Source organism: Ascidiella aspersa, chromosome 6, assembly GCF_963924565.1.
Source record: "Ascidiella aspersa chromosome 6, kaAscAspe10.2, whole genome shotgun sequence".
Taxonomy (NCBI): domain Eukaryota; kingdom Metazoa; phylum Chordata; class Ascidiacea; order Phlebobranchia; family Ascidiidae; genus Ascidiella; species Ascidiella aspersa.
Genome location: NC_139452.1, coordinates 24,947,093 through 24,971,628, shown reverse-complemented (window position 1 = coordinate 24,971,628; position 24,536 = coordinate 24,947,093). Strand labels below are relative to the sequence as shown.

The 24,536-nt window shown below is 38.8% G+C and overlaps 1 protein-coding gene across 1 annotated transcript in view; it reads left to right on the top strand.

Moving 5' to 3' along the window:
• LOC146140959 (uncharacterized) overlaps positions 1–24,536 on the top strand; it is a 33,594-nt gene that overhangs the window by 7,625 nt on the left and 1,433 nt on the right. Inside the window, exons 11-29 of the mRNA XM_083392757.1 lie at positions 294–426; positions 2,246–2,475; positions 4,628–4,752; positions 5,872–6,180; positions 7,677–8,072; positions 8,873–8,903; positions 9,586–9,748; positions 11,087–11,201; positions 11,545–11,742; positions 12,877–13,067; positions 14,181–14,278; positions 15,459–15,596; positions 16,062–16,270; positions 17,606–17,726; positions 18,521–18,697; positions 19,758–20,192; positions 20,420–21,046; positions 22,075–22,281; positions 23,770–23,976. Of these exons, the coding sequence (XP_083248883.1) occupies positions 294–426; positions 2,246–2,475; positions 4,628–4,752; positions 5,872–6,180; positions 7,677–8,072; positions 8,873–8,903; positions 9,586–9,748; positions 11,087–11,201; positions 11,545–11,742; positions 12,877–13,067; positions 14,181–14,278; positions 15,459–15,596; positions 16,062–16,270; positions 17,606–17,726; positions 18,521–18,697; positions 19,758–20,192; positions 20,420–21,046; positions 22,075–22,281; positions 23,770–23,976 (4,110 nt within the window). The remainder of the gene's footprint in view (positions 1–293; positions 427–2,245; positions 2,476–4,627; positions 4,753–5,871; positions 6,181–7,676; positions 8,073–8,872; positions 8,904–9,585; positions 9,749–11,086; positions 11,202–11,544; positions 11,743–12,876; positions 13,068–14,180; positions 14,279–15,458; positions 15,597–16,061; positions 16,271–17,605; positions 17,727–18,520; positions 18,698–19,757; positions 20,193–20,419; positions 21,047–22,074; positions 22,282–23,769; positions 23,977–24,536) is intronic.

Genomic DNA, 24,536 nt, shown 5'->3' with positions numbered 1-24,536 from the left:
CTTATGTTTTGTTTAATTCAAGGAGTCGAATCGTTTGGCTTTTCCGGTTCTGGTTTCGTTCTTGTTGAAAGATTTTTTCGGAATCCGGTTTAGTTACGGTTTTGGTTCAGACCATTTTTAAAGTTCCGGTTCAGCTCCGGTTCGACTGAATTTATTTGTAAAACCGGTTCATAAAGTTCTTGTTCGACTCCCTGAACTTTAATTAGCCTTTTTCTGTATAAAAAGCTTAGTATACAACTTCGCATACAATTTGTGTCGTCAGAATCTAAAGAGCAGTTTTGTTTGTTTTGCAGCTGAAATCCTTTTCTCGACCGACGGCTTTTCTGCTTGTCATTTGTTCACGGGAAGGGGGGATCCCCCGCTATGTGGCGATCAGTATGTTACTAAAGTGCTGCAAAAATCTTTCTCTCTGCCTATTACTATGAGGTAAGTTTTATCGCTTTATGGCCCTTATTTAAACAAAATGTAACTATAGCTTGATAATGACTTGCAAAGCTAAAAAGGTGGAGTAGATCGACATCATGTTGATTAAGACGTTTCGATGCGAACTTGTATCATCTTCAGTTAATGTGACTGAGAAGTAAATTGAAGCAACTCTTATAAAATGTGAAACGCAGTTGCTATTATTCTTGGTTTCTAAACTGAAGATGATACAAGTTCGCATTAAAACGTCCTAATTATACGAGACCTTTTCGGCTTTACAACTGATTATCAAGCTACCTTACATATCCGCGCGTAGTGTACCTAAAAATATTACTATGTATAAGTCGCAATTTCATTTTTTACTGTTTTGCCACTTATTTGTGTTGTTTACCATTTCGAAAATTTAGAAAATCGAACTTTAAGTGGAAGCTTATTTTGTTAAACACCCATGTGTGTGTATTTCATTAAATGAAACCTCACTGCCGACTGCTTGTTTTTCTAGCCTGCCTTGCATCATTATTCGACACATTCGGTTAGTCTGCGAATTTCGGTGTGCTATGATACGTAAGCCGTTATCGTTGGTCAAAAACAGCTTCAGAAGGGCTAGATCAGGGATGTCCAACCTTTTAGCAGAATGGGCCGCATTGCCACTTTAAAAATTTCGATGGGCCGCAAAATCTTTCAAATTAAAGGGGTGACGTCATAAGTTGCGTCATATCGTGACGTCATAAAACAACCTAACTTATAAACACCCGTTCTTCGAGAGTGAACTTATGCGCAAATATGCAAAAATTTAAGTTTTCACGTGTTTGGGCTGACATATTTCCTTAAAACGGTCCGGAAAAACACACATTCAGAAAAACAAACATCTTACTTAGCAATGATGGGTGCACAAAGTGCTCGATGGATGTTGAAATGCGACATTAGACTCGATTATAAAAAACACAAGATTATGCCTACATCAAATACTGCGCGATCTTCACGTTTTGACGATATTCGAAACAACTGTTTTTAATAAAGGTTACTGAAAGTGAGAATTAGTGGTGGGCCGCACGTAAATATCAGGCGGGCCGCAATGCCCTGGGCTAGATCATTAGTGTTTCTCAATCCCCCCTTTTTAGCGACCCAAATATGATAAACACATAGTGTGTATGCTTCATTAGCTTATTCTGTTAAATATGAAAACTGTGTCGTTTAACGAGTTTTGCGAACTACATATAATATTGGATTCATGCTAACGAGCATTCGTTTAACTTTTTTACTAAGTTCGAACCGTAAAAAGTCGATTAAAACGAAAATCTCCACGAAAGCTTACTCAAATGCCAATAAGAAATTGAAATATACCTTATCACTACAGAGCGATTATTTTTTTACCAAAAAAATGAGAAATTTTGACCTAAAAATATATTTTTTTTACAAAATTCTGACCTATTAGAATTACATAGAATTAAACAACATATTTTAGTTTGACGTACTGTATTAATATTTTGGCGTCGCCAACCACACGTTTTAAATGCTTTACTGACTACCAGTCGAACACCAATCAGTTGTTTTTTTAATTTATGCAAAACTCATGAACAAGTTGTTATTTTTGTCATTTGAAAAAGACAAACAAACAAGAAGCTGTTATTTTAGGAAAGTGTTGTGTAAACAGTTGAAATGCTATAGTTTTTTTTTTAATTTGGTAAACGATTTGTGGGCATTTTTATCGATTTTGACTTGAAATAATTTTGACAAATTTTGACCTAACGTGTAAATTTTGACTTGTTAAAAAGAAAATCGCCTTACTTATATCATTCGCATTTTTTCTTGATTTATCCAGATACCTTATGAAGCAGACCAAGCGTCAACCGCGCAAGGAGCCGGAAAAGGGTCGCCACCCTCCCCCCAGACAACTCACCCTTCACCCTGCCGCGATGGGGTCCTACAAAAAGCACCCACCGCCCCCGTTACCCAAGCAGAACACCCTGCCAGCGAAAACGTCCACCTCGGCCGCCAACGCGTTCACATCGCCACCAAAACCGACTCTAAAGGCTGAACTTATGTCTACAAGTAAGATCTTGGTTTACAGCATTTTGTCGCTCTTAATGTAATAATACTTTTCTTTTTTTGATATATTGAGATTTTATTTTATTTTTAATTCCTTCGATTTTATGCAAAGACGGTTTTTTGTTTATAGATTACATGATCGTACCAATAAGATTTTAGTAGTACGTTCATTTGACGTTTTTCCAGCTGTAGTTTTTTTTCTTGCTTGCAAAGATAAGATCTTTGGTTTACAGCAGTTTGCCGCTATTGATGTAATAACATTTTTTATCTAGTAACTTTTTTAAATTTTCAATTACTTCGAGTTTATGCAAAGATGTTTTTTTGTTTATAGATTACATGATTGTACCAATAAGATTTTAGTAGTACGTTCATTTGACGTTTTTCCAGCTGTAGTTTTTTTTCTTGCTTGCAAAGATAAGATCTTTGGTTTACAGCAGTTTGCCGCTATTGATGTAATAACATTTTTTATCTAGTAACTTTTTTAAATTTTCAATTACTTCGAGTTTATGCAAAGATGTTTTTTTGTTTATAGATTTCATGATCGTACCAATAAGATTTTAGTAGTACGTTCATTTGACGTTTTTTCCAGCTGTAGTTTTTTTTTCTTGCTTGCAAAGATAAGATCTTTGGTTTACAGCAGTTTGCCGCTATTGATGTAATAACATTTTTTATCTAGTAACTTTTTTTTAATTTTCAATCACTTCGAATTTATGCAAAGATGTTTTTTTGTTTATAGATTTCATGATTGTACCAATAAGATTTTAATAGTACGTTCCTTTGACGTTTTTTAACAGCAATAGTTTTGTTTTTTTCTTGCTCGCAAAGTAAGATCTTTGGTTTACAGCAGTTTGCCGCTATTAGTGTAATAATACTTTTTTATTTTATTTTTTTATGATGTAATAGAATCTTTCTAATTACTCGGATTTTTTGCAAGGACGAACTGACTTATAGATGGTATGATCGTACCAATTAGATTTTAGCAATTAATGTATTACAATATTATTATATATATATATATTTTTTTTGATGTAATAAGAATTTGTTCACTTACATTGATTTTATGCAAAGACGGACCTGCTTATAGATTACATGATTGTACCAGTAAGATTTTAGTAGTACGTTTCTTTTAAGGTAACGTTTTAAGCAGCTGGTTTTGTGTTTTTCCTAGCTCGGCGTTTTCTTCAAATATACCGCATTTGCATATAAGTTGCAATAATAACACTGAGCGCCCAGTAAAATAGAATGTTTTTTTTGAAAATTTGACAAAAATGCAATTTAAATACGAATACATAGCGCATATTAATCAAATGCCGTATTTTTATGCTAATGTATTTTTTGTTGTGTTGGCTTAAACTCAAAACTCAATTGCTCTCGTTTTCTGTCCATCAATGGTGGACTAACTAAGAGGAAAAAAAGTAAAAGTAAAGAAACTAGACTGTGACTCGGTTCTTCTCATTGGCCAAGAAGTAGGGCGGGAATTTCTGAACAAGTCAGTAGAGTCTGCGCCTAGTCCTCTGACAACCTGACTCCACTAGGGAGCAGGTGTCGCCACGGCGGTCAATTGCATTTTTTTACCTTAATTTATCACGCGATAATAATAAGGTACACGGCGGAAGGAAAAGACGCACGAGAGATAAAAGATAGATCTCACCTAATAAGAAGCGACAGATTTACGTGAACAGCAGGGGTTCTTAAACTGTTTTTACCGCGGATCCCTATTTTGTTTTTGGCTTCGCGTGGACCCGGTGGGCACGAAATTTTTTAAAAATGACGTCATAAATTGACGTCACAATCGAATAGACTATACATTCAGTGGAAAAACGTTTTATTCCTAATTAAACTATTTTTTTGAAAAAATGATTACTTAAATATACAATAATATATCAATTTGGCCTTCATGGACTCCCTAAAACTAGTTCACGTACCCCTAAGGGGTCCATGGACCCTCGTTTAAGAACCCCTGGTTTACAGTCTGGCCTATTTGACTCAAAATGCTGCGCGATTCTTATATCCTAGCGCAATATGGTATTCTGATTTTTTTCACTGTTTTTACCGTGTTCTTGAACATCATTAAGGATGGCAAATTTTTGGCGTATTCGTCAATTGCTTCCGTTTGTGCTGGCCTTCACCATTTTGTTTCTTTATCCCCTCCTAGTGGCGGAAATGCAGCGGAACGACAACGAAAAAGAGAGTCTTAATCCGATGCTCACTCAACTTCTGAAGCCATCCAACGACCACTCGGTCGCCCCTAAGTTGAACACGTCGGTTGTTCAGAGCAAGGTATTGCCGGAATTTGTTGCGATAAGGTTTTATTCCACTGTCCTTTAAATAACGAGAAAAAACTGGCTTATACGTTTTAATGGGAACGCACAATAAGACTTATCAGGCAACAATATCTAAAGCAGAATAAACCGTAGTATTGAGACCACGTAGTAATGAAGCCAAGTACACAGTAATATAATATTTGATATATTGTAATATTTGTTGCCACAAGGTTTTATTTCACTGTCCTTTGAAGAACGACATACCTGCTGTTTTGATTGGTTTCGGTTCGTTTTTCTTCATGAAAATGTAGTCAAAATCACGAACCTGGAAAAACAATTTAACACGTAAAAATGAAGTCTAACGTATTGACTAAACATCAATGTTTAATTAATTAAAAAAAAGATGACACAATATGTGCAACAACAAATGAAAACACACAATTTTAAGTAGAATGTGGAAGAAGAAAAAATCGCATAAAGACCGCTTTAAATTTGATTTTTCACGCCGACAATCAATCCGCTAAAATTAATTCATTATTTTTTATGTAAAAATATAGGCTAAACAATAAATATGCTGTTGCTACCAGGCAGAGTAGATTTAAAATAGGTTCCTCTGGCATATATTTGTTTAGCCAACGTTTCGGCTTTCTATTCGGCAAGCCTTTGTCAGGGACTAACACACAAAGCCAACAGGGCGCAAGCCAAAGGCCGGATACGATGAACATCAAAACGGACGTTTTTGTCGTACCGACAGGTGCTAAAAGATAACCACTAAATTACGTTGTCTTATCGCTTGTGTTTTGAACGTTGTTTTATCGCCGTGTATTTTGAACGAGTCTGGCACATTTTTATGTCCTTTTTTATGTGTCACTTTATTTTCCGTCCTGTTGGATATGTGTGTTAGTCCCTGATGAAGGCTTGCCGTATAGTAAGCCGAAACGTTGGTTAAACAGGTACATGCCAGAGGAACCTGTTTTAAATATATAGGCTAAACATTGTTGAAAAGGATAAAATCCTAGTTAAACCGTCACACATAGTTCCTGTACAGCTTTCGTTTGAATTAAAAATAAACTTATTAATTTTTCTAAATTATTTTTTTTTTAATTTTAAAAATAAAAATCCATTTTTTCTACAGAAACACCCGATGCTGTTGACCCTACTCAACGACCCCGAATCAAAAGCAACCCCGCCTGCGCCCCCGGCCCCACCCCCAGGCCCCAATCCTCACCCCCAACAAGGGCCGCAACCACACCCACAGTCCTTCCAACAGCAGCAGCCCCCCAACGACATGACCCATCAGTATAGCCAGGGGCCGCAGCCCCATTTCAATCAGGGAAACCACCCCCATCCCCAAACGCAACCCAACACCCACCAGATGCCCCCGCCGCCAAGTTACCCCGGTATGATGCCGATGAAACAGAACACCCAGCCAACATACCAGCAGGTAATCTGAGAAGAAAAAGTACCACAAAAATGAATTTTAGATTTACCTATTGAGAATGATCTTCAAGTTCCTTGGTGTCTTTTATGCATGGAAACATTTTCAAAGAATAGGCTACTACGAAACCTGCTCCTTTAAAACAACACCTAGCAAATGCTCATCCCAGTATAATGAGCAAAAAATGGTCCCTTTTTGAGTCAAAACGTGTGCAGTCGTAACTCTTAAAAGACAAAAACTAGACCGAACTGGAATGTTTTGACAAAAATTCGTTGCTAAAAAGCAATGGCAGCCGTCGCATTGGTTATACCTAATGCATTTTGTTTTTTTCGTTTTTTAAAAGATGAGCACAATTTTATATATTGGGGGTAAACTGATATTCAACTTTGTTAAAAGGGTAAAACATACATAAAAGATTAAGAACCCCTGGGTTAGAAGAAGCGAGGAAATGTACCGTTAACGCTGGCAAGCCGTTAAGTGTGAACTGGACAATGCTAGAATTTTGCGCCAGGCGCTAACGCCAGAAGCAAAACGCGTCTATAGTGTGGACCAACCTTAAGACTTTTGTATTCGATAGCCTTATTTCATTTTAAGCATTTAAAGTAGCCTTTTTAGAGGACAGTGACAAGATATCGAGCTCAAATTTGATTGTATGATGTTCCTTTGTTTGTGTAGGTAGGCTATTCTGTATTCCCCGTTTCCTGTTTAGCCGAGGCCGTGAACTCCACTCTAACCGCGAAGTGAATTTAATTTTCCAGTAAAATTGCAGTATGATGTCGATCAGCCGTTTTGGGTGCATCCGGTGTTTTGTCAGAAGCGGGATAATTTTAAGGTGTTGACTTGGTGGCCGTTGAGATTTTTTCTTACCACCGCACCGCTGTTTTATACAAGTCTGTAAAATAACTCTAACTATACAGTTACAGCTATATTTTATGGGTAACACACGATAAAACGTAAAAAGCAACAATGTTTAAATCAAAATAATCAATTAATATTTTTAAACCAACGACATAATAGAGCCAAATACAAAATAACGCCTAAAACGTTTTAGTGTCGACGTTTGGGCTTCCTATAGTTGAACGGCGCCGCTGTTACGGCAGCGGAATGTTTTTTTATGACACCAAACAGCGAAGTAGCTTGTAGTAACAGAATGTGGCAAGCATTGCCGTATGGTTGTTTCTTGACTTGCTCCTCTTTGAGACTGCATAGCTCAGTTGGTAGAGCGACGCTCCCGGTATGGCCGGAGGTCGTGAGTTCGAATCTCACTGCAGGTTAGTTGTTTTTTTGCATCGTTGATCGACAGATTCGGCGAGTCTGCGATGGCCTTTCGTTGTATCAATGGTTATTTATAATTATGTGGCATACACATACATATAATTATTTTTTGTTACTTTTATTCGTTGCTAAATAAACGAAATTTAAAGCCAATTTCCAATGCTTTGCTTATTTATAATTATTCAACATACTTTAACATATACTTATTATTTTTCTTCTTGTTTCAGCAATACCAGCAGCCATCTCCACTCAGCCTTGACGACCTTGCCCCCATGGCCCCTTCACTGACGTCACCCTTCAATATGACCCCAAACATCCCCTCCAAGACCCCACCCCTCATGCCAATGCACGGGATTCCCCCTTCCCCAAACGCCCCCTCCCTCCCTTCACCCATGTACCAGCCCCAGTCGTCCCCCATGCAGCCCCCCATGAATACCCCCCAGCCCTTACCCATGTCTTCACCCATGCACCCCGCAATGACCCCACCCCCTCCCTCACCCCGAAAAACCAGCCGTCGGGCTTCGAGGCAAAAGTCCCTCTCGACCGAAGTGATGTCGGTGGGTGGAATGGCTTCTGTGAAGCAAGAAATGCCCGATTTGGGTTTCGCTCCACAATTTGACGAGGTGTGTGTCTCATTTGAAATTTTTTCTTTAATTATGATTATGGATGTCCGATATTTGGCGTTTCAATGTGATTCCGATACCCGATGTTTTGAACAAAAAGTACCGAGATCCGAGCCGGTACCAATCATGTCATCACTATGCTCCAACAAACAAGATATTTAAAATTAAAGCGTTTAAATGGATTTTTTGTGTGTTAAGAGGTTTATTTGCCTTCGTTTTTCTTTTACCTCCAGTTGTTACTCTGCAGTTTGTTTTAACTAACCTTATGTTAACCAATTATTCAGATATTAACCTACTAATTATTTTTTTAGAAATCGACGCTTTTTAAAATTCCTTTATTATTTGGTATTGGATCGGCACCGATACCACCCTAGTATCGTACAAGTACCGTTACTAATACTCGGTATCGGGTATCGGCTTCGATCCGATATTATCGGACATCCCTTGTTATGATATTTTTAATCCTTTAGCATTCGGACTTTTCGGAATGACTTGTGGTTAAAAGTGTACATATGTTTCACTTAATTTCGTTTTGTTTGCTAAATTGCTACCACCTTAATTTATTTTTCCTGAACTTCGTTTTTGTGGTCAACATGATTATATTTTTGTCGCTTTGGAGGCAAGGGTTTCTATATTATACCCTTTTTTCTGCTAACATAATGACAAGCCTGTACTCTTCTGCACTAACTTACTGTGTTTTTCGTTGATTTTTATAGTCAAATAAGACGTGTTTTGAGCGACTGATGTTTGACGGCTTGTTTTTTTTATAAACTTTGACGATTTATTTTCTAATTTCGCAGGCTCCATCGCCGATGATGGATTTGTTTTCAGGTAAGAATTTTTGTAAATTCATTGTTTTATGTTTTTTTTGTTTTTTTTGTTAGTATCAAACGGTGTTGTAAACAATACATTTTGAAATGACTTAAGTCCTAGTGTTGCCCAAGTCAAGTCCCACTCACTGACTCAAGTCATTATTAGAGCAAGGCAACTTTATTTCCAGTCATTGACATAAAAGTAAAACTTGAACAAGTAAAATTCGAAAATGCGTCCGATTGTCAGCAATAACCAAAACTAAAAAAAAAAAACGAATACGCAACATATTGCAAGCAAATTGTTTTACGTGCGAAAATGAGATAAACAACCCAAATTTATTAAAACTGTAAAACTTTTTCAACCCAATTGACACATTGACTTAAGAAGTCCAGTAACTTAAGTAGCTTGATAAACTCTTGTCAAGTCATTCATTCAAGTCATTATAACACTAGTATCAATTAAGCATTGAGGTAACCAACATTAAAAAGAAGTGTAACAGCTTCCGAGGAAAAACATATTACGAAACTAATTACTTCAAAAATAAAACGTAAAAAAACAAATAAACTTCCCAAGAGAGAAAAGCGTGAAAATAATTACCTTACTTCAGATAAAATAAATTTGAAAAAATTTGACAAGACGATTTGTGAAATCTACTGTTCCATTTCTTCGTAAAGTAAGCCAATCTGAATTTCTCTAAAAGGTATGAGTCCAGGAAAGGGTGGTAGCGGTTTTCTGAGCCAGCAACACCAGCAGCACCAGCAGATGGTTTCTCCCAACGGTGTGATGACCAACATGCACCTTCCCATTGTTTCAAGTTTCTCCTTCGACTCCGATTTTGGTATCGACAGCAATGAGCTGGTCAGGTAAGTTTGGAATTAGACAGCCGAGTTATTTGTTTGGCTTTATGTAGATGGCGTGTCGGCACCTTTAGCATCGAAGAAGGTAATTGATTCATCTCACTTAATCCTAATCAGAATAATCTATATGCCATCAGACTTGGACAACTAGATTTATTTTAGCTTTTTAAAATTAGATTAGAATTAAAATTAGATCATTTCGGTTTTTCAAAACTAGATTAGAATTTAAATTAGATCATTTCGAGTTTTCTCAAATTAGATTAGAATTAGAATTACCGAATTCTTAAAAAAATTGAATTTAAACTAGAATTACATTTGATTATTTACAATCAATTTGATTTAAATCGAGAAGTATTCTAGTAAGATTGTGAATGGCAATATATTTGTGGTAATTTCGATTTCTTTTAGATTAACATATGTTTTGCAGACCGTAAAAATTAAGTTCCAACCAAAGAGTGTTAATTAAAATTCTTTGTTTTGACTAAGAGACTAAGAATGCTGTTGGACAAAGTAGCATTTTTGGTAAAATCCGAATTAGATTAGAACTAGAATTAGGACATTTAAGCAATTCACAAATTAGGTTAGAACTAGAATTAGCCGCATTTTGCTCTAATTCATTGAATTAGAAAACTAGAATTATCTAGTTGTCCAAGTCTGTATGCCATAGCATTAAAACCACCGACACAATCATAACCAAGACAAAATAATATCCAAAGTAGCCTAAAAATACCTAAGTATGTCTGAATTATAGTCCCAAATTTATCGGAATAAGGCCTGAATGAACAAAATGACGCCTAAAACTATAGGGAATTGGTGTGGAACGATTGGGGGACACCTGCCTGGCATCGGCCGTTTTGTTGTCCACGTTTGTGCCCCATAGTTTGTGCGCCACTGTTATGGCATCCGATTGTTGTTTTTTTAAACACCTTAAAAATCGATTAAATAAATGAGCCGTCTACGTCGTGCGCAAACACCGATGGCGCTGTATATTCTATTTAAAGCAGTGGTTCTTAACCTTTTTTCAGTCGCGACCCCCTTTGGTAATTTTCCTATGGTGATTTTAGGAACTTTGGTAATTTTCCTAATTTCATATGTAACTGGAATTACCCTATTATTTTATGCTCTTTTATTTTAACGTGACCTGAGCTTGATTCGAGTATTGTCGTTTAAATTTGCTTTCGCTTATATTTAGTATAATCAAGGTTCTTTCCAACCTATTTGCCGCAATCCTAAAAAATGTACTCTCAAAGCCTGAAGCGTTTTTGCAATTCCGAAGCGTTTTTTGTGTCGCCTTTTGCCATGTTCTTACCATGTCCCTTTTCAGGAAAAAAGTTTTTTTTTCAGAAAAAACTCGCTGAACCGGCGTCTCTCCGGTCAGGGACCCAACTTTATGCAACAACAGATGATGAGCCAGAATATGCAGGTGTTTGTATGTGATTATGTGCACAAAAAGATAGTGGTACAAAAATGTTCGTTGAAATTTTATGGCAGAATGTTGGCGACCCAGCGACATTTTATAACAACTTTTATTCTGAGTCGGATATCAGCAACTTAGCGTATTATTGAAAACTTGGTTTTAATTTTTCCACCTTGTATGATAAAAATGAGTGCTTCGGTGTTAAAGTTAACTAGTGGTTTTATTTTATTTCCAACAAATTGTCGTTAATTTTTAGGATTTGTAATGTTAAAAAGATTTTACAACTGGCCGATTTCGAACCGCAAATACACCAAAAACATTCGGCAAACCTACTGTTTTAATTAAAACAGACTACATGAAAGTTAACGTTTAGTTTTTCCCACAGGCCGCTTCTCAATACTCGCAAGACTTTCAGCCACAAGAGGCGCTAGACGGTGGTCAGCAGGGGGCGCCAGAGATGCACGGCCAGTTTAACCAGTCTTACGCACAACAACAACAACAGCAACTACAACAGCATCAACAACAACAACAACAACAACAATATCAGCAACAGCAAATGTTTAAGCAGAACTCGGGCCAACCTGTAAGTAGTAACTTGCCAATCGTCAAACGTGATATACTTCACGGCAGAGCTGCAGATGTTGGGTAAAAATAACTCGATTCCGACTTCGGCCGAAAAAAAAAAAGAAATTTGAGTCCGACTCTCTAGTCTACACTCTACAGCCTGTATTACATCTATTTATGTAACCAAATTAGGGTGGACAACTTAACAATGGACATACAGCAATTTACTTATAGGGGCGTCCTATAACGCCTACACCAACACAACATGGTTGAAAAGTATTCCAACATACGACATTTTATCTTACAATTTACAGTTTGCGGTCTCAACAGTTTCGAAACTTGGTGCTGCGCATCCTTCGAGGCCGAGGTCGGAGTCCGACTACTTCGACTTCGCAGCCTTTTTTCAGGGTTGTCACAAATTCTTTAAAAAATTGTTAATTTTTTGTCCAGCTAAAGTTAAGTGTTCATAAATCGCCCTAATAAAACTGATCTTACAGTATTTTTCTTATTGTGCTGAGCATGACATTTATAGTGTTTTGTTTTCAAATTGCATTACATTTTTTTTTGAAAACCTATAGAAATATAAAACTGTGTTGCAAACCTGTACTTTTAGGAAAGACGTGTTTTATTTTACGGCGAAGTTCTGGTATAAACTAAATATAATTTCACACATTTGTCTTTTGCGGTGAATAGAAGCAACGCCTGACTCTAATCCTGGTTAAAGTTGTCTAACAAATGCAACAAAGAAAATAATTGGATTATTTGATGGAAGGTTAACTTAATCTGCCAATATTAATATCGTAGGTACTCGCCATTTATACTTAGTAAGTCCAAGTTTAGGGATATTTTTTTAACCATTGTAAAATATTTATTCATATAACGACACAACAGAACGAGTGCGAAAGAAAAAAAAAACGAGATAAAACACATGTCAGAAAGCGACGATTTAGCAGGGAGGCATTAACATACAGCTGGGGATTCGGGGTTACTTGTACTGAGCTTCCAAATAGCCCTGTCTACTTGCAGAGAAAGTCATTGATTTTCTTATTCTTAGTGGCGATAAATGTTCCGATTTGACCATACTGGGAACATTTTAAATTCGGCACAGATTAGGCTTGTGATGGCTTTTTAAGAATTATTCCTTTATTCACAGGGCGCTAACAGCGGCGGCGGAAAGGACGTTTTCGGTCCGCTAGGTGGTAGTACCGACTCGCAGCCGGGGGACTTAAGCCGTAGCAACTCGCTGCACACGCCCACTGCCACGCCCACCTCCTTGTCGGCCACCTTCTCCCAGCTAAACGAAGCGCCGCCCGAGGACCCGTTCACCTTTGACGACGACAATAGGTGGGGAGCTATATAAAAACGTGACTTGGACAAACTAGATAGATAATTCTTTTCTAATTCAACGAATTACGACAAAATGCGACTAATTCTTATTACAATTCTAATCTAATTTGTCACCCCAAAATGTGACAACTACATGATTCTACTTTTCTAATTCAAAGCATTAGGGCAATATGCGGCTGATTCTAAATCTAAAAAAATTTGTGACACCAGATTTGGTCAACCAGTTCATTCTAGTTTTCTAATTCGAAAAATTAGGGCAAAATGCGACCAATTGTATTTCTAGTCTATTTTTGAATAGCTAGTTTGCTCATATCTACTTCTAATTTAGTTCGGATTTTACAAATCATACTACTTTGTCCAACCCTAAGGTGGAAACCTCTGCCAAATCAATGTATAACGATCGGACTCGGACCACTACATAATTCTAATAAAAATATTAAGGCCATTATATTCGATAAAATCGATATTTCGCTGTTTTCAAACGTTTCGGCAATAACTCATACTATCATTAGCGTAAAAATGTCAATTTTATCGAATATAATGGCTTTAATATTTTTATTCAAATTACTAAAAAAAACGTGTGTTGTGTTCCAAAATACATAATTCTAGTGTTTCAATAACTTCGGGCAGGTGCAGGCAACTTTTGTTTGACTGCGATCGACTGAAATATTGTTTGAGACTCGCGATCGACTGCTGGTTCAGTAAAAAAGCCACAAGAACACTTATTAAAAATTTTGAGTGTTAAATGCATTCCAAGCCAGCGATGGAGGTTAATTTGTTACGTCGGCTTGTCCAGAATTTTTGCCAATTTTAATGGTTTATCGTTTTAAATTATATCAGTGGAGATGACTTGGTCTCCTATTGACCTACTCGGTGATGACTTGGTCTCATATTGACCAGAATGGAACTGGACTTGTTATTTTTTTTACAAACGTGACTTGAACTTAGTTATTCTTTGAAAACTTGCTCTAGTAATGACTTACCTGGGACTAGAATTAGGCAACTGATGATGACTTGGACTGGGAATTAGGTCATTTTAAAATGTCTCGTTTACAGCACTGGCAGTTTTTTGACGCAATGCATTAAACCCCCTATATTGTGACATCGTAGGACGCCGTCGAAGATCAGTATGCCGGACAGCAGTGGTGGCGGTGCCAATCCACAACGAAGCAAGTCGCTTTCCAGGCAATCAAGCTCGTCCACAGTCGGTAAGCGGGCCTGTAAAATCGCCAAAAAATAACCCGGGTCGGACTCTGGCCAAGAAAATGAACCCGAGTCCGACTCCGGTCAAATGTAAAATGTTAGTCCGGCTCAGACTCTACAGCCTGCGTGTTCCGCTAATTTACGCAACTAATATTGAGCAATCCACTTTTAGGGGTGTAATTTAGTTCTTTTACATATATTACACGGACAATTGCGCCTTCTCGTTAAGCCGTAGCAATTTAACACTACCCCTGGCATTGCTTTTGCCAAATGCGTACGGACGTTTAAGCGGGCTGTTTGTGAGTTGCTCTAATGTTTAAAAAAATGTTTGAAGTTTCGCGTGAAAACGACAACTGCGAAATAGACTATTGCTAACTTCGCCGCAAATTTTTGGGTAACACTAATTTACGGAATGATGAATGGTCGGAATGGTCGGAACGCTCACAGTATTATTATTAAATATAATAACACTTGACCCAGCTTCACCCAAACGCTAAACCCCACGCTAACTCAAATATTGTGCGTTGGTTTAATAATTGTTTTAACGGGGAACACTTAAATTAGTGAGCGTTCCGACCATTTATCATTCAGTAAATTAGTATTACCCAAATTTTTTTATAAGATTTCCTTTTTTAATTAGCCCAATATTTATCGTTTTTAACCTGAATAGTACTTCGCTCGATTGTTTGTCAGTTTAGATTGCGTTGATGTAGGGATTTCAACAAGCCACCCCTTAATAAAATGATTCGAAAAGTATTGCCGCCGTATCAACAAGCCTTGTAAAATCATCCTAAAATTAAAAAAAATCTTATATTGTTTTAACACAAAGGTCTTTAAACCTTTCAAGGTCGTTACCGTCTCTAAATTGATTTTCATGTTGAAAGGCCTTTGAATAATACTATATGTTTTTTTACCAAAATATTACTATAGTCATTATTATTTAAAATTAATGGATTGGGAGAGTGCCGTACTAAAACAAATTTCCCAATATTTGTTATTGTGTTGGCTATAGTATTTCTAGTGTTGGGTTTTCGAATAGTTTTCAGAACACCTCTTGTATATAGTTTTAGATCTTTGGAGTGTTGACAAAGTCTTTCAATCGCCCTTGAATTGATTTTCATGACGTCGTTACATCTCTTTGAATTTATTATTTCAATACTTCACCACTTTCGTTTTTTGCGACAGACGAGTCGACGCTAAAGGGACTTCTGGCAAACACTCCTGGACTCGTTAGCGCCCTCACCGGTAACAGCGGCTTCAAACAAGGCCCTGGAAAGACGGACAAGCCCGGGTCGGCCATGTTGCACAACCTGCTCAGTAAAAGTAAATACCTATGTGTTTGTTTATAGTTACAGACGTGTTGAAGTCAAGGAAACGATTATTTTCGTTTAAACCCATGTTTTTAATTGCTGTAGGTCTAGTTGGTGTGAGTTAGCAGAGACTTGTACCTTTACCCGTTCCAAATGGATTTCTCTAATTTAAAATATGGTTGAAATGTTTGTGGGATCCAAGAGAAATTTTGATGAAAACATTTGGTGTAGTAGCCACCTGATGGTTTATAAATTATAGTTTGATTAAAGCAATTCATTTTAACAGGAGTATGTTCAAACCACAAACTGTTAAAACCACAGGTACTGATTCCTTAGATTCAATGTCTTCTTAGTTCTCACTGTGTTGAAAATTAATAAAGAATTATTCGAAACGTTCAATATGACACCTACCTCTTTCTCTGTGTGGGTTTTGACATTCTCACTAAAGCCTAAGGTAATCTCGCCCGTTGTTTTGTAGACGCTAGCGGAACCTCCCAACGCCGTTCGTCCGAAGAACTTTCTGGATCTTCTTTCGCAACCGCAGCACAGCAACAACAACAACAGCAACAACAACAACAACACCAGCAACAACAGCAACAGGGAAACTTGATCAGTGGTCATAAACCCCTAATGAGGCAGAACGCCATCTCGAAGGGCGCACCGCAAATGAAGCCTTCTGGTCTTCCGGTAAGTTCGATAAACTATATTTGTAGATATTACTATTTTTTGGGGTTTTTGTAGAGTTTGTCAAGGTAAAATAGAATTCCTAATTTCCATTGTCACTTCTCTAATTTTGATTGTGGTGTCGTCGTTTTAATTAGACACAACTACGCCTCTAGAGATATACTCCCAAACGAATGATAGTTTATGCCCTTAGGTTCTTGCTTTTCCGAATATGTAGTTGTCCGTGTTTACATGGCTGCTTTGCGCAGGATTGCTCGGCATAAAACCTCAAAAATTACTATATTGTTATCAGCCAGTTCCATTGTAATAGCACAAATAATAATTAATTTATGGATATCATTAAATTTTTTAACTACTTTCAACTGTTTTTGTTGAAGACTATTGAATAACTCGATCGCCCATTTTGTCTAAAATCTGGATAATTGCGCAAAAACGTCATTTTACATAGCATCGTTCTACCTCTGTGCGTTCGATATGGCCATGCAATTCACAGTTGACTAAACGGTAGCACAAACTAGTTTGCGACGGTAGTTTTGTTTGGTGCTCCATGGACCACCTACTGTAGGTTTAGGGGTTAGGACAGTGGTCAGCACACTGTTGGCCTTTTACCTAATTTTAGTGGGCCGCTAGCTATTTGTCAATATTTTAGTTTTATCATGTTGTTGTGGGCCGCGTTACTGATAACCGTGCATTTAGTGTACTAAATTTTTAAGTTAGTTTGTGGCGTAACTTTGTGACGCCATTATAAAAACATTACATGCCCCCAGCCCTAACAAAAATCCTGGATTCTCGCCTGTTGTCGTTGTGGGTTTACGTATAGTGGACCTTTAATAGATCTGAAAAGAGTAGGGGCCGCGACAAAAAAGTTTGCCGACCACTGGGTTAGGGGTTAGGTTTAGGGCTTGGGGTTAGGTTTAGGGGTTTGGGTTTGGTTTAAGCTTTTGGGTTAGATTTAGGGGTTAGGGTTAGGTTTAGGGGTTAGGTTTTGGGTTGGGGTTAGGTTTAGGGATTTGGGTTTGGTTTAGGGGTTGGGGTTAGGTTTAGGGGTTGGTGTTAGATTTTGGGTTGGTGTTAGATTTTGGGTTGGGGTTAGGTTTAGGGGTTGTGGTTAGGTTTAGGGGTTGTGGTTAGGTTTAGGGGTTGTGGTTAGGTTTAGGGGTTGTGGTTAGGTTTAGGGGTTGATGTTAGGTTTAGGGGTTGGGATTAGGTTTAGGGGTTGGGGTTAGGTTTAGCGATTTGTTTTGGGTTTTTTAGGGGTTTCGGTGGTTGGGGTTGGATTTATGAGTTTCTATGTCTTAGATGGTTTAACTTTCCATCAACGTATCTTAACTTTTTCAGGGCAAAGTGGGGGAGGGCAAAGAAAAAGCACGAAAGCGGGCCGCCGGCAAAGATGACGTCACCAAAGGACCCCCCAAGCGAAGAGGCCGTCCCCCCTCCACCGACAAAAAGGAACACTCGGGTATTTGGCGCCTTTTAGCATTTTTAGCTTCTGAGGTTTTGGGTTTGGCCGAAGTGATTTACCTACACAATAATGTCATCTTAATTGGCATATATGAGCCGATACCAAATTGATTCACCTTTACGCTTTTTAAATTTTATTTCACACTGTATACTATGGTATAAAGTGTATAGCTGACCATAACATTGTCTGTCGGTATCTCGACAAAATACACAGTAGCATTTCTACCTTTGTTGTAATGACTTAAGTCACTGTTTTTAAATGACTCTACTTGACTTGAGTCTTTTGTACAAATAACTTGACTTGGACTTGAGACTTTTGGAAGATTGACTTGGGTCAAAATGAACTGTTTTCATTAAGATTTTTTTTTATTTATAAAATTGGGTTATTTATCTTAATTCACATAAAACAAGTTGCTTGCCGCATGTCGCGTTTATGCCAGTTTTTACTCGTGTCATTGTTTATATTTCGGTGGAGTTTACCAGTTTTATTAATTTAAAGTTTTATTTTATTGGCAAGGACATGACTTGAAGTCGACTTGCTCTAATAATGACTTGACTGAAACTTGACTTTGTTATTTATGCAAAGAGAATTAACTTGGACTTTAGTTATTTCGTGAATTACTTGACTGGGATTTAACTCATTTCAATTATCTTGACTTGGACTAAAGGTATTATACGAATTACTTGACTGGGACTTAGGTCATTTCAATTGTCTTGACTTGGACTAAAGGTATTATACGAATTACTTGACTGGGACTTGAGTCATTTCAAAATGACTTGTTTACAACACAGTAAAACGCAAGAAAATGGACAGCGCCTCGGGCGAGGATGGTGAGGGTACCCGGGGCAAGATTGTGCTAAACGTTCAGCTCAACAAGGGAACTCCAATCTCGTCTACGACCAAGACGAAGCCGAATGCCCCAGAGGCGGCACCAACCGCTGGAAATGGGAGTGGCGAAAAACCGTCGGGTAAGAAGCCTCTGTTCGCAAAGCTGAATCTACGCGTTTTTTGTGTCGCTGTGGTTCGTTTGTCGTTGTGGAAAAATAACGCTGTACAATTTCCGTTTAAGGGTATAGTTCACCGTTGGGCAACCCTTTCTTAATCGCCGGTCAAACCAACTTCAGAAGGGTCTCTGCTGACTGTAATGAATTTCAACTGACAATTATGCATTCAAATGCAATGAGTTGGCGAAACTTCCAATGTTAATAGTTCCAATACAGGGTAGACATTACGAATTTTTGAAAAAAATACGGAAATTAATCTAGTTAAAATAACCGAAAAATATGAGAAATGGCCTCCTACCTATTTTGTAAAGAAGGTGGCGGGCCGGATGATACTCATTAGCGGGCCGAATTTTACTCGCCGTTCGTAGGTTGCCCACTCCTGGTATAGTTGGTTAAAAAAATCAAATAAATTTTAACGCAAAAGTATTTTGATTCGTGACGAGAAGTGTGCTAGGACGTCCCTTAAAAAAGTCCTCCCAAAATATTTCGTGCTAAGACGCCGTAATGTCCGTATTTGTTATATACTAAAAAATAAAACAAATGTGAAAGCTAATCTTATTTGTTTGTACGCTTTTAAAGTTGTCAGATGGTCATTTTATTTGAGGTATATAATACGTCATAAGTCCTTTCTAACTTTAGAGGTTTCTTTTCGGTGAAGCAGAGTCGAAATGCAGTAATGTCGTTTTTTTATGTTTTCTTTGAAATGTAAGTTTAAGATTGAAATTTGTTTAGCTGTTTTCTTTCCCCGGTTTTCCGTCCTAACCTTATTGCACCTGTACGACGGAAAATTATATTTCTATCATTTTATTCCCAAAATATAATTTAATTTACCACATATCTAGATGAAAAGAAAGTCGTTTAACTTTGTAACACATGAACCAACGTATCGCTTTTTCATAGGTCGAAAAATTCATTTATTAACATTTTAATCGGAATCGTAAGTGGACTGAGTATCAGCAGGCAACATAGGGCGATTTCATAATGTGCTCGCCCCATTTAGGCGTTTTTCTTTATTTTTTCACAGGTCCCGTCCCCTCGGTGCCCCAGGCGGCCCCGGGTGGGTCAAGTGCGCCCCCGATCGAAAAATACTCCCCCGACATGCAGCGATACTTCAAGACGCAAAACGAGTTGGAAAAAAAGAAAAAGGAGCGAAAACTCGGGGGCGGGTCCGCGTCCCCGGTCATCCCTGGGGCCGGCAAGGCCAACGGGAAATTCCCGACGGCCCCTTTGGCTAAGTCGGCCGGCAACGGGGGCAAGGGGCTTTCCCAGCCCCCGGCCAAGTCCCAGGTGTCGCCCCAGGGTAAGGGGGCAGCGGCGGCCCCAAGACCCCGAAGAAACTCGATAAAGGACGTGGTCGAAATGCTCCACGCCGGGCACACCTCGGTGGGGGGGTCGAGCACCCCCAAAGCCCCACAGGCGGGAACAGGGGCGGCTGCTAGGGGAACCCCCGCTCAGACAGGTGATGTTTGTAATTTTCTCGTTGTTTTTGTTTCGTTGATCGATTTAAAGTAGTGTTTTGTTTAAGTAGGACGGCGATTTTTTTACAGTACCGTGAGTTTAAAATTTTTTCAAATAACAGACTAATATTTTCAAGTAATTTATTCATTTTTGAAATAAATTGCAAAGCCAAAAAGGTCTTTTTTTTAATGTGACTAAGAAGTAATTTAGGCTTATTCCTTTTGTTAGGTTCCGGAGTCGCCAAATTCACTGACAAAGCGCCTTCCTCCGCCGACCACCCCGGGCCCCCGAAACTCAAGCCCATCGCCGTGCAGGGCTCCAAGCTCACCCCCGCCGCCCCAGCGCCCCACCTGGTGGGTGGGAAATCCCCGACGGACGAACGGGGAATCCCCAAACCGGCGTCAATCCTCAAACAAGGTGGCAGCAATAAGAGCCCCAGCCACTCTGCCAAGCCGGGCGGCAAAGCGGGTGCGCCTGTATCGAAAAAAGACCCCCAAAAACCGCGCCCGGTGACCCCCCAGCGCGACCGGAGCCTTGCCACGCCCCCTCTGACAAAAACTTCCCCGAAAACCCCGTCGATTTCCACCCAGGAGAAGTTGAAATCCACCCTGAAGTATGTGAACGATGCGGCGGCGGCCACTGCCAAACTTTCTGGTCCGGGCGTCGACGTTGCCAAGCAACGCATGCCCGGGCCAGCGCGCCCGGCCGGCGGGGGAAAGTCCCCCGGCCGTTCGGTGACCCCACCCTACGCGAAAGTCCCCTACCCCATGGGTAACCCTGAGGTGCACATCAGGAACGATAGCAACATACAGAACATTATGAAGAACAAGAAGTCGCCATCACACGCTGGATCGAGTGAGTGGGTTTTGAATAGGAATTTCCAATAATATCGGATCGCACACGCCATGCCAAGTGGTAGCTTCGGCAGCCGTCCGATACCCAAAATGTCATCGCTGACCATCAAATACCTTATTTTAGGAACTGGGACTTGACTTGGGCAGCTGATGACTTGGAGTGGGACTTGACTTGGTAATTTTTGGAAAAGACTTGACATGGACTTGAGCCAACTTTTCTACATTTGTGAGATACTTAAAACAACTTGTTATGTATGATTAGTGTGCAACAAATCAAATGTTCTACATAGTACACAGTTGAAGTATGCAGTTTTACTTCGTTTTATTGTGGCATGTCACTTAACCACTTGAAGAAAATCCTAATAAGGTGCCGCGAACTAGTTACGTTTTCTAAAGGGTCTATCTGTATAGCATTTAAGATTCCCATTACGTCAAACTAAAACTAAAACCTCTGACATTGTGCCAAAAAATCTTACTTTTATTTTTACATTTTACCGTTTTATTTTAAACTCATAGTTTCTCGACCGCTTATTAAGACAAGTATTTACCTATCGACACACGTTACATCCTGTTTAAGTTCAAATATATTCAGCAAAGATGAAAGAAAGTCTTAATTTAAGTTCATGCTTTATAAACGGTTCCGTAAGCCGCCAATATTTGGGAACCACTTCATTGACGGTTTAGTAAAAAAGCTGTTTTTCGACTTTGGTCAGAAACGGCAAACTAACGGTTTCATTATTATATGTGCCGAAAATTTATTTGTAAATGTACCCCCCCAAACAATCAGTAGAATGCGGCACCCCTATAAGATTTTTCCGTGGATAATTCACTAGAATGTCACAATAAACGGAACTGGAACAAACACATCAACTCTGCACAACGTAGGAAGTTTGAATTGGATTTATTCCACTCTCATCTTACACAAAAAGTTGTAAGAGTTGAGCAAAAATCAGATTCCTAAAGATTTCCAAATATGTCGCGGCACCCCGGTTGAGAACCACTGAGTTATTGTCTTCTCTTTATCTTCAGTTAACCTCACCTTTCAAGATGCGGCCAAATCGACGTCCACCAATTCCTCAGCGGACCCCAGTTCCGTCGAAGGGACGCCCCCCATGAAACCCCCACCCATGACCCGGCCCCCGTCGGTCAACAGCGTCCACCCCAGGAAACAACCGGCGGGGTCCGATTCATCCCTTAACCCGCCCCAACCTAAGCGACCCAACCTGGTGCAACAGGGTAAGTGTTGTTCAGAGCAGGCAGTGTTGTAAATAAGTCATTTTGAAATGGTCTAAGTGCTAGTTAAGTCATTATGTAAAATAACGTCCAAGTCAAGTATTTTTTAATAAATATTAAGTCGAGTCCCAGTTCAGTCATATTTAAATCAAGTCAACTCCCAAGTCAATCCTTGTCTTAAAATTAGACGATAAACTATTCAAATTGGTAAGTTCGTTAGATTATATTAGTCAAAACTCAAAGAAAAATTAACAAAATCGCAACGTATGGCAAGTAAATTGTTTTAGATAAATAACCCAATTTTATAAATAAAAAACTTGCTTAATGAACAAACGTTTCAACCTTAGTCATCAAGTGTTCGACTGAATTCATTACAACACTAAAGCAGGGCTGCGGAGTCGGTTTAAAACAACTTGAGTCAAACTCGGTTGAAAAAAATTTAATAAACCGACTTTAGGTCTAATTTTGAACTATATAGTTTCTCGGCCGCCTTTTTAGCCAAGTATTTACTAATCGCCACATGTTTACATTCTTTGGAGCATAATGGTTGGAGGTTGTAGTAAGACGTAATAAGAATATCAAAGCCCATACAGAAGTAGGTATCATTTTTAACACGGCACAACCCGGAAATTAACGCAGACCAAGCTTCTATACCACTCTATCTTTTCAACATCTGATCACGTGGATGGCCTTATCTGCTATCGGCGACCTACCTTCTAATCGCCGCACACCCGGTTTAGATTCTGTATCTATCCACGTTTCCTTCTTTCTGATGTCTGCCTTAGCACTATATATACACTTACCATCAGTGACTTCTCTCTATGTTGAAAATAAATAAAGAGTTATTGGAAACGTTCAAAATGATATCTACTTCTGTATGGGCTTTGATATTCTTATTACGTTTTACATTCTTGTTTAAGTTTAAATATATTCAGCAAAGATAAAAAAGAAATCTTAATTTAGGTGAAAAAAACTAAAGCACAAACGTGTCTAAAAATAAACTTAAAATTCCCTTAGTACGCCGAAAGCCGTCGCAGACTTACTGAATCTGTCGATCAACGTAAGACCCCTTGTAGCTTAGTTGGTAGAAATACAGTACGTCCCGGTATGACTGAAGATCGTGAGTTCGAACCTCACTGCAGGCTACCTGTTTTTCCAGCCTGCCTAGCTCGCGTACTAATGATACGTATACCGTAATCGTTGGCAAAAAGCAGCTTCAGAAGGGCTAGATCACAGTTGTTGAACACATATGTGTGGGTATATTTTATTTAATAAAAAAATCAAGAAAAACAAACTAGCCTGCACTCTCGGTATGACCGAATGTCGTGAGTTCGAACCTCCCTGCTAGCTCGTGGTTTTTCTAGCCTGCCTTGCCTGCATACTAATGATACGTAAGCCGTAATCCTCAGAAGGGCTAGATCACAGTTGTTGAACAGTATGTGTATCTTTCATTAAATAAAAAAATCAACTTGTTCATTCTTGTCTCAGCAGGGGTTGCCAGCAACCCCGCCCCTCGGCCCCCGAGTGCCCCCGCCGAGAACCCGGTGAGCCCCGACGACCAGCAGCTCGTCATCGATGACGACACAGTGGGGTTAAAGGTCAACCGTAGCGTGACCCCAGTTCAAGCGTCTTTGATGAGTCGCGTTTCTTCTCCAGTACTTGGACTTATTAAGTTACAGCCCCCGCCTTCCTCGACGGGTAAGTGAATATTGAGTGATTTTGGGGAGAATAATGGTTGGAGGCTGTAGTATAGGGGTTCTTGTTTTGCCTCGCGTGGGCCACGGTAGGCTAAAAAAAAATTAAAAAAATACGTCATAAATTACCGTCACAATACAAAGAGACTTCATAAATCTGTTGATTTTAGTTCAAACATTGTGAAAGCAAAATAGAGTCTAAATGCATTTAGCGCAAAACCGTTGGGGGTAGGCAGACTTGAACAACTAGATAATTCTAGTTTTCAAATTCAATGAATTAGAGCAAAATGATTCCAATATAATATGTGATATGCTTGTGAGCTCTTATTCTACTTCGAATCTAATTCGAGTTAAAAAATGTTACTTTTGTCATTTTTTACGGTATTTTTAGTCTCTTAGTCAAAACAACGAGTTTAAATTAAAACTCTTTGGTTGGAACGACTTGTATGTGATTTTTGCAGTCTATAAAGCATAGGATGTCTCCAACATTAACAAATCAATGAACTAGGCAAACATTTGCTGATTTCAAAAAAAAAAATATTTGCACACTTTAAACACATGCAC